Below are 14,321 nucleotides of genomic sequence, written 5' to 3' on the forward strand. Positions count from 1 at the left end.
TAAGAATGAGGAGGGGTGCAGAGAGGATCCCTATTCACCCTCTGATAAGCAATCCTCACTACCAGAGTGATGAGAAGGCTGGTCTGGTGCCAAGGTCACAGGCTGCGGTGATGGCAGATGACTTTGGGACGGTGCCCATGGAACATGGGAGTGCACTGACCATGCCTGCCAGGATGACCACTGTCGCACGGGCTTGTGTTGATGGGAGTAGTGGTGCACAAACCTTGGTGGTAGCAGCTGCAGGTATGCTATGGTGGGAGGGACATCCTACCAGGTGGGGTGAGTAGGACTGGAGTGCTGGGATGAAAACACTCCTGCAGTTGGAACCGCTGCCTCCCAGGGTGAGAGGTCTAGCCCCCAGCCATGTGAGAACCCCGAGTGCTGGGACACGTATGGGGATATTGGCGGCCACAGAGATACATGATGCATGCTAAGTAGTGCTGTATACACCTGGATGGTGAACTTTCGCGGTGCCGCTTTGGTGCTGTGCTGTGCTCCAGTGCCAGTGACTTGGCCAGCACGACGTCCTGGTGCTGCTTCGTTTGCAGAGAGAGAACAAAGCTCCATCTACAGCCGAGGATGACGGAGAAGAAACTGAGGGATTCCACACGGCATGCGCACCACTAACATGGCGCAGGAACCCAAGGCAACAGAAGGTTCTCCAACTGCTGGCACGAGGAGGCACTGACACCCAGAGTGGAGCACCCATGGGGACAATACCAGAAGCCCCTCCAGCCTCCACCTGGTTGATACAAGTGGATGCCTGAGGTGCTTTATTTTCAGCCCCCTGATGCTGTCCAGGTTATGTGTCAGAGGTGTAAGTGCAAAGCACCTGGCATTGAAGGTGGGTGGGAGCTTAAAAGCTGCACAGCAAAATCCATAATGTGTTGTAACTCACCCAGCAAAGGATAAAGTCTAGTAGAATATCACAGTCTAGTAGAGCCAGGACACTGGACTGGAAAGCTAGAAAACCCGAGTTTTATTGTCATCTCCCCTCTCTGTGACTCAGTTTTCCTCCTATCCCTGCATATTTTACGTCTATTTAGAGTGAAAGCGTTTTAGGGTAAATACTCTCTCTCCACGTGTATGAACACTTCGCACAAAAGGCTGCTGATCTCAGTGGCAGCTACCACGTATTCTAATAATGCGCACAACAAACAATGATACCACGCGCAGACATGAGGAAGGAGGGGAAGGTACGTGCGCAGTTCAGAGGTGAGCGAACAGAGCGGAGCAGTGTTCAGTTCTGGGTGGTGAGGGAACTTTTCACAAATAACTCACTGGGTCCCATGGTACCTTGGCTGCTTCTGACCAGTTTGGATTGTCTGAGCACACGGACAGAAACAAGAGGCCCCTGGATCACGATGCTTCTGAATAATCCTCTGCTGCCATGGCATCCTCCAGTCCTGAACCAGTGTGTGCTGCCAGCCCCCTTCCCAAAGAGGCACACCACAGCCAGGCGTTAGTGTAAATGACAAGTTTATTGACAAGAACACAAGATAAAGCTTTGCCCAAAAGTGAGCACAGTGTGGCTATGCAGTACAATGGAATGGTGTTGACACTGAGAAACACTCCTTGCCTGCCCTCTGGCTCCCCTCCCACAGACTACGCTTCACGGCATGCAGACACACACAGCACAGGCACCAGGCGGGGGAAGGAGTTTCTGGCAGGCGGGGGATTTGCTCAGGGGTTGTTTAATTCTCTCCCATCTTGAGGATTTACAGAGGGTTTAACTAAGCAAAACTTGTGCCATTGCTCCCAGGGATCCTTTACCACTTCTCCAAGGTCAGTGACATAATCTGTGCTGCTCAGTGAGCCTGCACATCTTCATCAGCTGGTATCAAACCCAAGGGAATACCTGGGCTCTGCGCAGAATGTGCCAAGCCCTGGCAGAGCAAGAACAGGGATTTCCCTGCTGCCCTTCACACTCCGGCAGGACTCAGGCTCCCTCTGTCGTCCCCACCCCATGCACACAGATCTCTGCAATGGAAACTTACGAGAGGCCGGGTGCCACTTCACAGCTTGGCTATGAGGGATGGCTCAAGAGAGGCGTGTGCCTCAGCACACCCGGCACTTTATTAAATGACTGCAATAATTATTTCTATAGTGCACGCAGCCCAGTGATCCACAGGGCTCCAGACAGCCAAGGTGGTGCATGCTCAAGTGTCCATTTCTACAGCTCTGTTCCACATTCTGCCCAGCCGGGATTCGTGCTGCCAAACAGCCTCTGCACGGAGGACACAGCCCAGCTCAAATGTGGAAAGATGCTGCTGCTCCCAACTGTCACTCACTCAATCTTCCCAACATGGAGCCAGGTTTCATCCTGCCTTTGACCTGGTCTACTCGAGCCAGCCTCTTCCCCATCATTCTCCAGGGCTACCATTGCAGTCCCATTCTGTATCCCCAGATTCCCGTGCAGCATTGCAGACACCACCCCGGAGTTGATCCCCACCAGGTCTTGGAGCTCAAGAGCACCAGCTCTGAGGGTTGTACGTGGCCTAAGCCAATGGTCATGTGAAAGGCCCCACTTTGCTCTGGGGCAGAAGTGCAGTGCCCAGTGTAAGCTAAGAGCAGTGGGGACTGCAGAAGCCATCCTAGGGCTGGCTTTACAAATGCAGCTATGTAGAAGGACTGATCGATAGAGCCAAGCCCAGCTACTCTCCCGCTTTTCTTTCAGGCTGGTGTCTATTACAGCTCCATGCCTGTGACAGGACAACTCGCTGGCTAGCAGGGAGACCAAGCAGCTGCCCCATGCTCTGGGACCCTGCTCTACGAACAGGCTGCAGCAGACCCTACATCCCCCATGCCAGGGAGTTTCAGACACGAGGGGCTCAAATGACCCGGTCTATTACCTTTGGCACAGCAAGGCCAGGCTGAGCGCTAGCGACTGGGAACGGAAAGAATGAGCCTGTAAGATCACTTCCTGTGCAGCACCCACTGGCCCTTGAAGCAGAAGAGCTACCTGCGGGGGAGGGTTTATGAGGTTCGCCCAAATGCTGCAGGAGACTCTCTCGCATCATGATACATTTCCGGGGTCACAAGCTGGGGGGAGGTGAGCTGCGATTCCCAAATCGGCTGCTCAGGGACTCTGCTTTGCGCCCCTGGATAACGGGTGCTTCCTCCTAAGCAATGTCTGACTCTCTCAGTATGGAGCTAGCCCTGTCTCATCGAGCTGGGAGGGACTTTTGGGGGCCATCGAGTCCATCCCCCGCCCCCACAGCAGGACCTAGCACCACCCCTAATTTATTTGCCCCAGATCCCTAAATGGCCCCTCAAGGGCTGAACTCACAGCCCTGGGTTTATCAGGCCAGTGCTCATACCACTGAGCTATCCCTACCTCTTGGGAGAACGGCTTTCCAAAGCCAGGGACAGCTTGCCAGACATTGGCAATGACTGCTGGGCACTGGTGGTGCAAGGAGTGGCTGGGACCCCCCCCGAGGATTTAACTTAAAGCACACAGCCACAGGCTGCCACATCCTCCAGCTTTTCCAAGCACACAAGCACTCCAAGGGACCACAAGCAAAATGGCTGTCACCACCGTCTGCTGGGTGTTAGGCACCGCCCAGCTCTGGAAGCTGACCCAGCAGGGCTGCGGAAGGAAGGTGGATCAGCTATAGCAGGAAGACAGGGAATGAGCAGGAAAGGGGGAAAAAGGCAACTGCTCCCCTTCCAATGCCAAAAGCTTTGCATTCTGGGAGTCAGGCCTGACGCTTCCTTCCTTTTTTGCCATCTGTTGCCCCGTTCTCAAACTGGGCCTTGCCAGCTCCTTCCTCCCCATGCAATGAAGAACCACTTCCAAAGCCAGGACCTGCAGCTAGGCTCCCTTGACTGTTTTCACTACCCCGATCTGTTGGATTTCTTCCTTCTTTCAACTGGTTACAATACAAAAAAAACCCCAATGTATAAAAAATATAAAATAATAAAGTGCAGTTTGTGTTTCTATGACGCCTTTGCCTTGTTTTAATGAACAGAGACTTGTCTTTTTCAGGTTGTTAATGAGCCATCTATTACAAAATCTCAACTCCGCCAAGCGCGGTTTAGAAAACGCTAACCATTGGCACAAGGTGGAAAAGCCCACAAGGAAGAACGACAGAACAGTGGACGGGGAAGGGTCAAAGCAGTGGTTAAAGTTTCCATGGACGCTAAAAATATCAAACAGTTGTTCCCTAGTATTATTACCATGTGGATACTAATTGCTACCTTGGTTTCTCGGTGCAGTTGACTGAAATCCTACACATGAATACAGCTGCTTCCCGTTAAAGTCCTTTGCCTGCACCGACAATGGGCGTATCCAGACTCTCCCCTCCTCCCTCAGCGGGGCGAGGCATGGAGCCATGCTGCTAGTTTTTCAAAATGCTGTCATAGACCTGGTAGATGTACTGGGACACTTCAGGAGCCCGGCACTTCAGGGACAGCTGGAGAGACACAAAGCCAAAGGGAGGGTAAGAAGGCAGCAGATACATGCACGGCCCATCTCTACTAGACAGCTTGTTGGCCCCTCAGGGTCCATTTGGCTGAATTTGATCCACACTCCGCCCCATCGATCACACAGCGAGGCTGCATAGTTTTGGCTACCAGGACACTTCACTCATTCCACAAGGTGCCGAGCACGCGCCAAGGCTGCTGCACACAGATGTTGCATAGCGATTCAGTCTGGTCTAACAGCAGGTAGGCAAGGACACAAGTGATACTCGCCCACCCCTGCTATTCAAGTTCTTCTGCCTAACCACTGTGTCCCTTGAGCAGGGCTGACTGAAGACCAAACGCAGCAGCCCACTGATCTCAAAGCACAAGCTTTGTTGTCAGTCTAAAAGACCATGTCCCTTAACTCTGCTCTGTGACTGGAGTCTCAAACCTCCAGGGGGTGACACACACAATGTGGTCGCAAGGTTACCACTGTGCTTTCCAGGGTACCAGATTTGGGCTTTTCTTTTTTGGTTTAATTTGCACACAACTTCAAATATCTCATTCAGTTGCCATCCAAAAGCTCTACCACCGGAGCCCTGAGGTACGTGAAAGTGCACGCCTCCTCATGCGTGGGACACTCACCAATTCTGGGACAGAATTTTGGAAACAAGAAAAGAGCAGACAAAGGGACCCCGACCAGATGACTGGTTACTTCGTAGTGGTATAATGAATAACTTGCAGGGATATTTGGCGGGGAAGGGGAGCATACACAGACAGGCCTATCCTCCAGAAACAGAATTCACACCACACGAAACCACGGAAACGCTCTCTAGAGGTCCCCTAGAGGGCAATGCTGATGACCAAGCTGCCAGTGCTAACCACAGACGAGCTCACAAACCAGAGCCCTGCTCGCTGTAGTGTGTAACTAGGGAGTTTAGCAGAAAGCCAAGCTCCTGTTTTGAGGATGTTAGCTGTTTCTTTTCGATGCAAAGGGCCCCACTGGGTAAACCTTGAGATTGTCAAAGCCAGAAAGAAACTCCACCAGGAGAATCTGCAACAGTAAGCAGCCAGGGGGCAGGAGAGTTAAAGGTGGGACAAGCCACACTCTTGCCTTGGAGTGGCTGCCACAGATGAAAGGGTAAAGAAATCTCCCAAGTCTGGAGAACTGGGCTCTGGTTCCACCACTCAGTATGGGGTAAGAGTCCTGCTTACTAGAGGGGGAGGTGGAAGGGCAGGGGTGTGACAAATTCTGACAATACTTGTGTGGTGATTTCCTTGGCTAATTGTCTTGGTAACAAACCTGGCCGACACACACTGGCTGCTGAGCATGAATCTTGCTCCCTGGGTCACCAACATCCATGGTTTCCCATCTTGCCCCAGCTCAGCAGGGATTCCCCCTGAAGTTGAAATTAACAGGCCCTGTGCCATAGGAGCATGCAGGAAGCAGCCGCCTCAGACCTGAGATAGCTTAGGAAGAGACATTTGGCCTCTCCCTCCCCGTCAAAATCTGAAAGGTCTTACTGTGTAATTTGGGTTCCCAGGCTGAATACGAAGCTCGGCCAAGATCCAGATGCCATTGGTGAGTTTCAGAGACTGGTAGAGCATGTCCTGACCTTCCACATTCCTCTTGGCAATGGTGTACACATTATTGTTCTGCAGCTTACTGGAAACAGTGTCTTCAAAGAGAAAAATGCCTCTGTTAAAACCAAGCACACACACTGGGCACACAGAGGGAAAAAAGCACAGAACTACACCTGCAAATGTTATCTGTATTATTCTAAAACCTAGGCGCCCTCATCTCAGACCCAGGTCCTATTGTGCTGGGTAGGGTATGAACAGAACAAAAACATAGAGCAAGCGTGCAAAGCCAGTGAATTCATGGGAGAAGGTGCATGTTTGAGAGTGAGGCAAGAGGACATTCAGTCACAACTGACCCATCTCTGCGGAGATGTCCCCTTGGATGTAGGTCTTCCTGCTAAGTTAGCATTTGCTTTTCCCTTAGGGGTCCCGCTCCCACCTCCACAGCTACCCTACTCTTGCCAAGATGTGCATACAGCCAGGCCTGGGTCCCTTCCATGAGCTGCAGACTCTAAGCTCCCCAAAAGAGCCCAGAACTTGGGCGAGGTGATTCCAGACTTTGTAGCATGAACTCCCAAGCCAGAGGATGCAGCTAGGTAACAACAAATAAGAGCACTTCTTAAATCTCAATTGTGGCTTCTCAGTCATTAGCATAGTTCTCTGCACCTTGGATTCAAACCCTTTTCAGTAATCAAGTGGGTGAGAGAAAATGCCTTTCCCATCTGCCCCTTGGCAGCACGACCACACTGAGGTTTTTATACCATTTGAGACTTGCGTTCGCAAGAGACATATGATTTTACCATCACATAAATATTTGGCTGTAACCACCATATCTATTTCTTAGATACCTTACAGAGAAAAGAGAACAGCAGCAGGGCCCAGAACTCATAGCACCCAAATCAATGGTCCATGCTGACAGCCTGTGGAAGCCAAAACCCAGTTTAAAGAGAGGCTGACTGTGGTCTTTGAGGCCAGAAGAAACTCTGGGCCACAGCAGCCATGAAATGAGCAGTGCACCTGTAAGTTTCATTCCTAAAGCTGTAGAACCTGCTGCTCCAGGAAAGCAGGTTCAGTCCATGAGAACATACGAACGGCCATACTGGGTCAGACCATCCTGCCCAGCATCCTCTGTCTAATAGTAGCCAATACTGGAGCTTTGGGGTAGTGTCCAGAATCAGGCAATTTTGGAGTCTTTTCCCCCTGCCCTTCACTCCTGCCTTCTGATGGTGAGTGGATTCTCAAGACAACCACGAATGTCTCTCGTGGTCCAAAGCACTCCTGGCTGTGGGCTCCCAGGAATACTTCCTGGCTTTCCAGGTGGTTATTTATACAGGTCTGGTCAGCAGATGTTCTACATATTACTTCATGAGGCGAGAGTTGCCTTGGACACATTGGCCTGAAGACGTCAACGTGAAGTGGGTCTGGAACTTACGCTGCCCTGCGCTGCCAGTTCTTTTGCTCCAATCACTGGGCCATATGGTCAGTCTCCTGCGTATTGGCTGAGTGTACAATTATTCCCAGGCTCAGGAAGTTCTGGAAGTGGAGGAACACAGATGAGGCCTGTGTTCCCAGACTCATTGTTCTGAGCAAAAGGGAGGCAGAATCCTCAAGCAATACCAGCTGGGGCAGGTGTCTGATGCCTGCTTTGAAAACTCAGCTCCCTCCTTGGTTCCAAAGCTGTTACAGGCATTTACAACACAGGTGTGCTGAAGGCACCTGGCTAATTCCAGCAAGACATTTTCAACTCCCTCACTAAAGAGTGCAGAGGGAAAGTTCAACACCAGGAATTACCAGCCTCACAAATCCAGCAGCTCCCTTGTGCCAGTTCATCCCACAGTGGCATGTGGGAAGTGGACACGAGTGGGATGGGTCGTGTCCAGGCTACTGACCAGTGTTGTACGGTCCACAGCAACCAGAAAGACGGAGAGGAAAATGCAAAGTGGCTGGCAGGCAGCTGAAAAGTCCCCGTGTGCCTTTTGGAGACTTTGGCAAGTAAAGATGAGAGTGAAGGTAGGCAGCGGGCACAGGCCCAGCAAATCCACTGCATGAAGAGGGCAGGTGTGTTGGCAGGACAGAGGCGCACAGCGTGCGTGTGGGGAGCACGCCCCTGACAAGCCACAGAGGCGCATAGCGAGCATGTACCTGACCAATCAGACTCCAGCCAGCCGCTTTGGCCTCCAATGCTCGTGAATACTGAGATCTACACAAGGTTACATTTAAAGAGTGGAAGCAAGCAAGGCTGTGCTCGGGCAGGGGGTCAAAGGAGGAGCAGCGGAGCCTCAATCTATGCAAGAGAGCAGAGAGGAGAGCTGATCTCTCAAGCCCATGCTCCAATTTAGTCCTAGATCAGCTGCCTTTTCATCTGCACCTACCCAGCAGGTGGGGGCTGCAGCTGAGATGATGCCAAATAGGTAACACTGAAAGAGTCAGGTTTGGGTTTTCCTCTTTTCCTTGGTTACTATGGAAACTAGAAGAGGCAAGTAACTGATGAATTCTTGAGCTAAAGAATCCTCATTCCTTTTCCCAGTCTCCAGCTAATACACAGGAAGGGCTCATTGGGGTCAGCAAAAGATGCAGTGCAGAAAAGTCCACTCCTAAGCTCAAACGGAGTCAGGGCAAGCAAGAGGGGACTCTGCTACAAGCTCTATCAACTGACTATTGTGCTGGCATGGACGAGCGCCTGCCAGGGAGTGGGATACAACAAACATGCTTGTTTCTTGTACAACCGAAGGGGATTGCCGCACACAAAAATCTACAGAAGATCCCAAAGGCAAAGATGCCACACTGGGCAGTGGGCCTGCCTGAAAGGAACATTAGCTACGTGTTAGCTGCAGGTTAGGGCTAGATTTGCTTCCCAGTGCAGTGGGCCATGTTTAAACCACAGCACTCCAGCCGGCTAAGGGTCTTAGGGGAAGGTTTCCTGGCTAGCTCTTCTTCTCCACCATCTTTGTTCCTTGCAACAGCAATTCCCCTAGGCCTGGAGGTGCTGGATCTGCTGAAGCTGAGTAGGGGGACCACACGCCCTCTCTTTAAAGAGAGGGTCCAGTATTTAAGCCCTCCTGCAGGTGTCCTAACTTACAACAGGCAAATTGCCTCGCATTTTCTCTCTCTCTCCACCCCTTCCCAGCAATACTGGCAACTTCAGTTGCTGGATGGGTCCCTGATTGCCATCCGGAAGTGGAAGGGGCAGGAGTCCAGGGGCCAATGATGGGGATGGGTGTGCAAGGCAGGTGGCAGACCAAAGATGCAGCCTGTTGGGCCATTTGCTCCCCGGCCGGTTTGTCAGCACAGCTCACTGCGTGTGCTGGCTCTCAGCTGGCAAGGTCCCCTCCCCGGCCTGTTTCCAGCTAGCATTGGCTGCACACTGTGATGACTGGTGTGTGGAGACAGGCGGCAAATTATGCGTCACCTCTGCTGTCCACCTGTTGGTCCCCTCTGGGCTGTCATCCCCCTGCTTTGTTCCTTTATCCCCAGCCCTGCTGCTTGTCCAAGTGCCTCCCAGTGCTGTGCATAGAACCAGCCCGTGACTGGAGCACTCGGCATGCCAACAGCCTGGTTAGCAGGCTTCTTCCTTCCCTCACAACCTCCGCCTGGATGGGCGCCCCTGGAAAGCCTGAGGCCCCCAGCTTGAGACACTACAGTTTCCAGCTGTGTGTGGGGGGCGGGGAGAGAGTGGAAGAGATGAGTTCTGCAAAGATATGGGCCAGATCACCACCACCACCACCACCACCCTCCCCACCACAGGTAGAAGCAGCTCCCGTTCCTTCCATCCCCTACAGTGGGAAAAAGCTGCTGCTGGCCACGTTCTGGCGTGAACCCTGGCAGAAGTATGAAGAGGCAGCGCAAGCCCCTCCTCTCCATGCTGAATCCGAAGATACGGTGCCAGTTATCAGGAGAGGCGGTTCTGTCCCAGGAAGTCCAGCCAGGCATGAAGGGCAGAGTGCACTGGGCAGGAAGGGGTGGTCAGTAACTCACACCCCAAAGCAGGAGAGAGATGGATGCTTGAGAGAGAGGTATTCCTCCATGTGATGTCAACCTGAATGCCTGCACTTTATAGATCTGCTAGAATGTCATTGAATTCCCTCTTATTCAAGTGTCCTGTATTCAGAGGATGGAAATACGGTCACCCTAGAGCTGAGCAAAGGCACTAGCAGCAAATGAATTCAGAAAGCCCTGAGATGAGATGGAAAACACAGGTGGCTCCCCTGTTACAGACTTTCATCTGCCATGAAATCCTAGCTCAGCACTGTCCCCTTAAAGTTAGCAGTTGCTGCTCCCCAGCAGCGTGCTGGTTCAGAGCACACACAGAAGCAGAGGGCCGGTTCTATAGCTTCATAGACCTTTGCCGCCAACACATGACAGAAAGGAGGCACCTGCTGGTAGCCTGGAGTCTGTCAGGGCAAGCTAAGGGCTCTGACCCCAAGCAGGGGCATGGAATTGAATCTCAGTTGGAGACTTTATGTTCAAATTGTGGACCTGCTGAGAAGCGTTTGTTGTGATTTATTACTGGCAGCAAGCCTGGAAGATACCAGAGAATTGCTAATTTGTCCGAGCATGTCATTTGCAAGTGTTCCTCTCCAGCCAGGAAAACAGGAGTGAAACAGGCCACAGTGAAGCCTCCCCAAGATCACACAAGACGATGGAGCCAGGGTCAGAATTCCCAATCTTATCATCTTGGGAGTTCACTGGAACATCACTGGACACAGGTGCCACCAGGAGACTCAACCACTGTAACTATCTAACGTGTGCTGGGCTTGGACTGTCACTTGAACCTGTCTGTCTCTATCAATAGAGACCTCAGGGTACACACCTCGGAAAGCAAGTGCCATTTCCAATTCCCTTCCATCCCACATACCCGCTGTAGCCCCTTCCCTGCCAGCACGTCTAAACTAATGTCAGCTTCTCCAAGATCAGGCAGTGTTGCTAGGCAACAGCGCCAGGCAGTGCCTTGCTCAAGCTGGACAGTTAATGCCATGTGACACCGCTGCCTTTATAAACAGACATTTGCTTGGGGGGGGGGATCAGCCTCGCTTTGAATTGTGCTGTACGGTGGTGAAGCCTCTGGTAATGACCACACGGTGCAAGCGGAAGCTCATAAAAAGATGGTGCTGATGGAGCAGGACACCTATCTCACCTGCAGGACCAGATGACAGTGCAAACCAATCCCAAGAATTCAGGATTCCTTTACTGCTACAAGATAAGATGCATCTGTCCTCAATATGCAACTTCCGATTGGCTTGAGAGGTTTTTTTGTATGCAGAGGTTATTTTTAATTAAATTTGTAGATTAAAAAAGGCGTAACAGAAGGCGTTTTCCTTCTGCTACCACCTGAGGCCGGGTCTAAGTCCATCAAAGATACACAATTCCAGCTCGGACAATTTCGTAGCTGGAACCAATGCATCAAAGATCAATTTTTCTGGTCATCCCCATAGAGGGGATCAATGGGAGAACATCTCCTGTTGAGCTCCCTTATACCTCGTGAGAATGAGTGCCAGGGAGGACTGTCAAGCCCTGAGGGTTCGACTGAGCGCATCCCCGCTTGGTGTGCTAAATTGAACCCCGAAAGATCGACCCTGAAGACATGGATCTTCTGGTAAGCACAGAAATACCCTCAGTCTCTCTCTGGGTGCAGTGCTGGAGTTGGAAAGGTTTAAATATTAATGAGGATGGATGTGAAGGGTCTTCGCGGCAAGAAGAAGGAATTCCAGACACGCACACTGATGGAGGGAAGAGGTTTGATGAGTCCCACCTCTTCTCCTCAGGAACCTATGCACAACTGTCGGTGTGGTCGCTCCATCTGTCAGACGCCTGTTATAGCTCCGCTACTATATTTAAATAGCTGGTTCTGTGATTAGGGTAGATCAGCTGGGAAGCGGAGGTAGCAGAAGCTCAAGTCACATTGCTGAACTGGAAATCAGCTAGATTGGCAGATGACTGTCATCACTGACAGATTTCTAAACCCTGGAAGGGATCACACCACTGTGAACAGGCATCTGCTTGTCAGGGATTAGCTCTTTACGTGGTCTCATGGGACTCTCACTCATTTACACTGGCCAACGATGGCCTGGACACTTATTGAAAACTGGTGGACGCAGTGATCTTTGCCAAGGAGCAGCACTGCAGGGAATTCTGAATGGTCGTCAAGAGCCACTGAAATTCACAAGCTTTGTTTGCGGCAACTGCTGCTGTCACAGCTGGAAGCAAGGACAAAATCATGAGAGCACATCTGTCCCCAGTCTATGCCCACGGTACAAACGCTACACAGCTACACTGGTCTGATTTCCCAGGAATGAATAGGGCCCAGTGTGGCTACACATCTACCTGTGGATGTGGAGATGCCGACAAGCGCTGGCTCCTAGGAGCGGTGACACCATGCTCCTCTGTGCTGGAGGCAGTGTCTTTTGGGAGCAGAGCACTGTGGATCAGGAGCTCCTGATGTCCGTCCACAGATACCACATCCACCAGAAGACACGTGTAGCTACACAGGCCTCTAATAATAAACACCGGAGAGCTGGAACTTTCAGGGAAAGCTTTAACTTTCGGCTGCTCCTGCCAGGGAGAAAGAGGCCACGACACAGAGGTAGATTGTTTAACCCACACCCCAGAGCAAGCACACACAGACTTCAGTATTCCTACCCTTGGTGGAAAGAGTGGAGCATGGCTACAGTACAGCCTTGTCTACACTCTCTGCCTTTTTCAGTCATGGCCACCACCGCAGACCTACAGCATACAGGAGATTTACATCCATGCTGTGTGGTTGGCACTGATGCAGCTTCCTCTAGTTTGAAACTGCCGGGGTCCAAATCGTGCTGCTCTTGTATCAATCTGCACCAGGGCAGATACAGCCTAACACGCGTTACTCTCATGCCAAGCTCTCAGTCTTCTGCACCACCCACTCTCAGCTCACTTGGCTTTACCATCCAGGTGGTCAGGGCAGAAAATGGCCCTTGTAATTGCAGCAGGGATGAGGCATCAGCTCCGAAGACAAGAACAGAGGCATCAGCTGATAAAAGCATTTGAAGTCTGTTTATCAGCCATGACCCATTTTCCTCCCTAAACAAGCAGAGGAGGCTGACAGATTCTGCATATGCTGTAGCCTCCCTAGTGACAGGCAGCTTCCAAAGCTCTGGCTAAAAGACTGACAGGAGCTCACTCTCGCTGAGCCCCGTGGTGGCTGTAGATAGCACTGTAATAAAGCAACGTTATTGCTCATGCTGAAAGTGCAATGGCACAGAACTCTAACAGGCCTGGGGTGCTCCTGCATGCCACTCCACTGACAGCTGAGCTTCGTTACAATTCCGAGCCAGGCCAGGCCAGGCCATGCACAAGGGCTGGCCCAGGGCCGGTAAAAGGACCAATCAGTAAATTCGGTCAATTAAGTCTGCAGCCTTTATCAATGCCCAGGGGAGCAGGTGGGTAAATGGAGAAAGCGCTGCACTTTATAGACTAATCACAACCAAGGGTCAGGTAGAAAACTTGACAGAGGAATACCTTATACGTAGAGACATCCCAGCTTCCTCTGGGCATTGGCCATAACGATGGCCAGAAAATGGACCAGATGGCCCACTGACGTACTTCAAGCCACATGCAAGTAGTCAAGAATTAAATTAGCTATTTCTCCCAACAGACAGATCAACTGCAGCTTTGGGGCTGGAGTCAGGGTAAAAACTAATTCGCAGAAGTCTTATTGGAAATTCAGTCACCCACCGAGACTGAACATTTAGAAAATAGGCCCACTGGGGGATGGGAGGAGATGAGCCTGGCTAAGGGACAACCGTGGTAGGATAAGGGTGTGATGGATTACAGAGCAGCACTTCCTATCAGGCAGAAATGTCCGTGTGCCATTTGAGATGTTGGAACAGCAGGAGCATTGGGAGAGACTGAGAAGTTGCACTCACAAGAGCTCTAGGAACAGAATCAAGTCATAAGGTCTGACAGTTGCTATTTTTATCACCCCATGCGTCACATCACGTGTGTTCCAAAATAATCCAAATTATGGCTACAAAGGCCGGAAGTGCTTTCTGCCTGTGCCTGAGGGGAGAGGAGTGTGATCCCCGCCTGATGGCAGGCGGGCCGGACATGAGAAAGGTTACAGGAGCTGGTGATCAAGAGGGACACACTTCTCTGTAAAACACACTGGCTCTTAGTTGCAAGTACCTGGCTCCCATCCAGGCTTCTCAGTGGTAACCAAGCTGCTCTACCAACCATATACCCCTTTTCGTATGCCCTCATCCTTCAGTGGCCAAAAGGTCACCTGTACAAGAGAGATGTTCATTGTCCAGCCATGGCAAACAGATGATTAAGCACTTGCCTCAGAAAGAGAAGACAGAGTAGAA

General features: G+C 51.4%; 1 protein-coding gene across 3 annotated transcripts in view; it reads right to left on the reverse strand.

The window, feature by feature from the left end:
- Window positions 1-1,462: 1,462 nt before the first annotated feature.
- Window positions 1,463-14,321, reverse strand: part of AP2B1 (adaptor related protein complex 2 subunit beta 1) — a 104,621-nt gene continuing 91,762 nt past the window's right edge. For all 3 annotated transcript variants that reach the window (XM_075013920.1, XM_075013918.1, XM_075013919.1), the window contains 2 exons: window positions 5,929-6,083; window positions 1,463-4,415 (listed from right to left, as the gene is read on the reverse strand). In XM_075013920.1, the coding sequence (XP_074870021.1) occupies window positions 4,341-4,415; window positions 5,929-6,083 (230 nt within the window). In that variant the 3' untranslated portion in view covers window positions 1,463-4,340. The remainder of the gene's footprint in view (window positions 4,416-5,928; window positions 6,084-14,321) is intronic.

The sequence above is a fragment of the Carettochelys insculpta genome, chromosome 19 (genome assembly GCF_033958435.1).
Source record: "Carettochelys insculpta isolate YL-2023 chromosome 19, ASM3395843v1, whole genome shotgun sequence".
Taxonomy (NCBI): Eukaryota; Metazoa; Chordata; order Testudines; family Carettochelyidae; genus Carettochelys; species Carettochelys insculpta.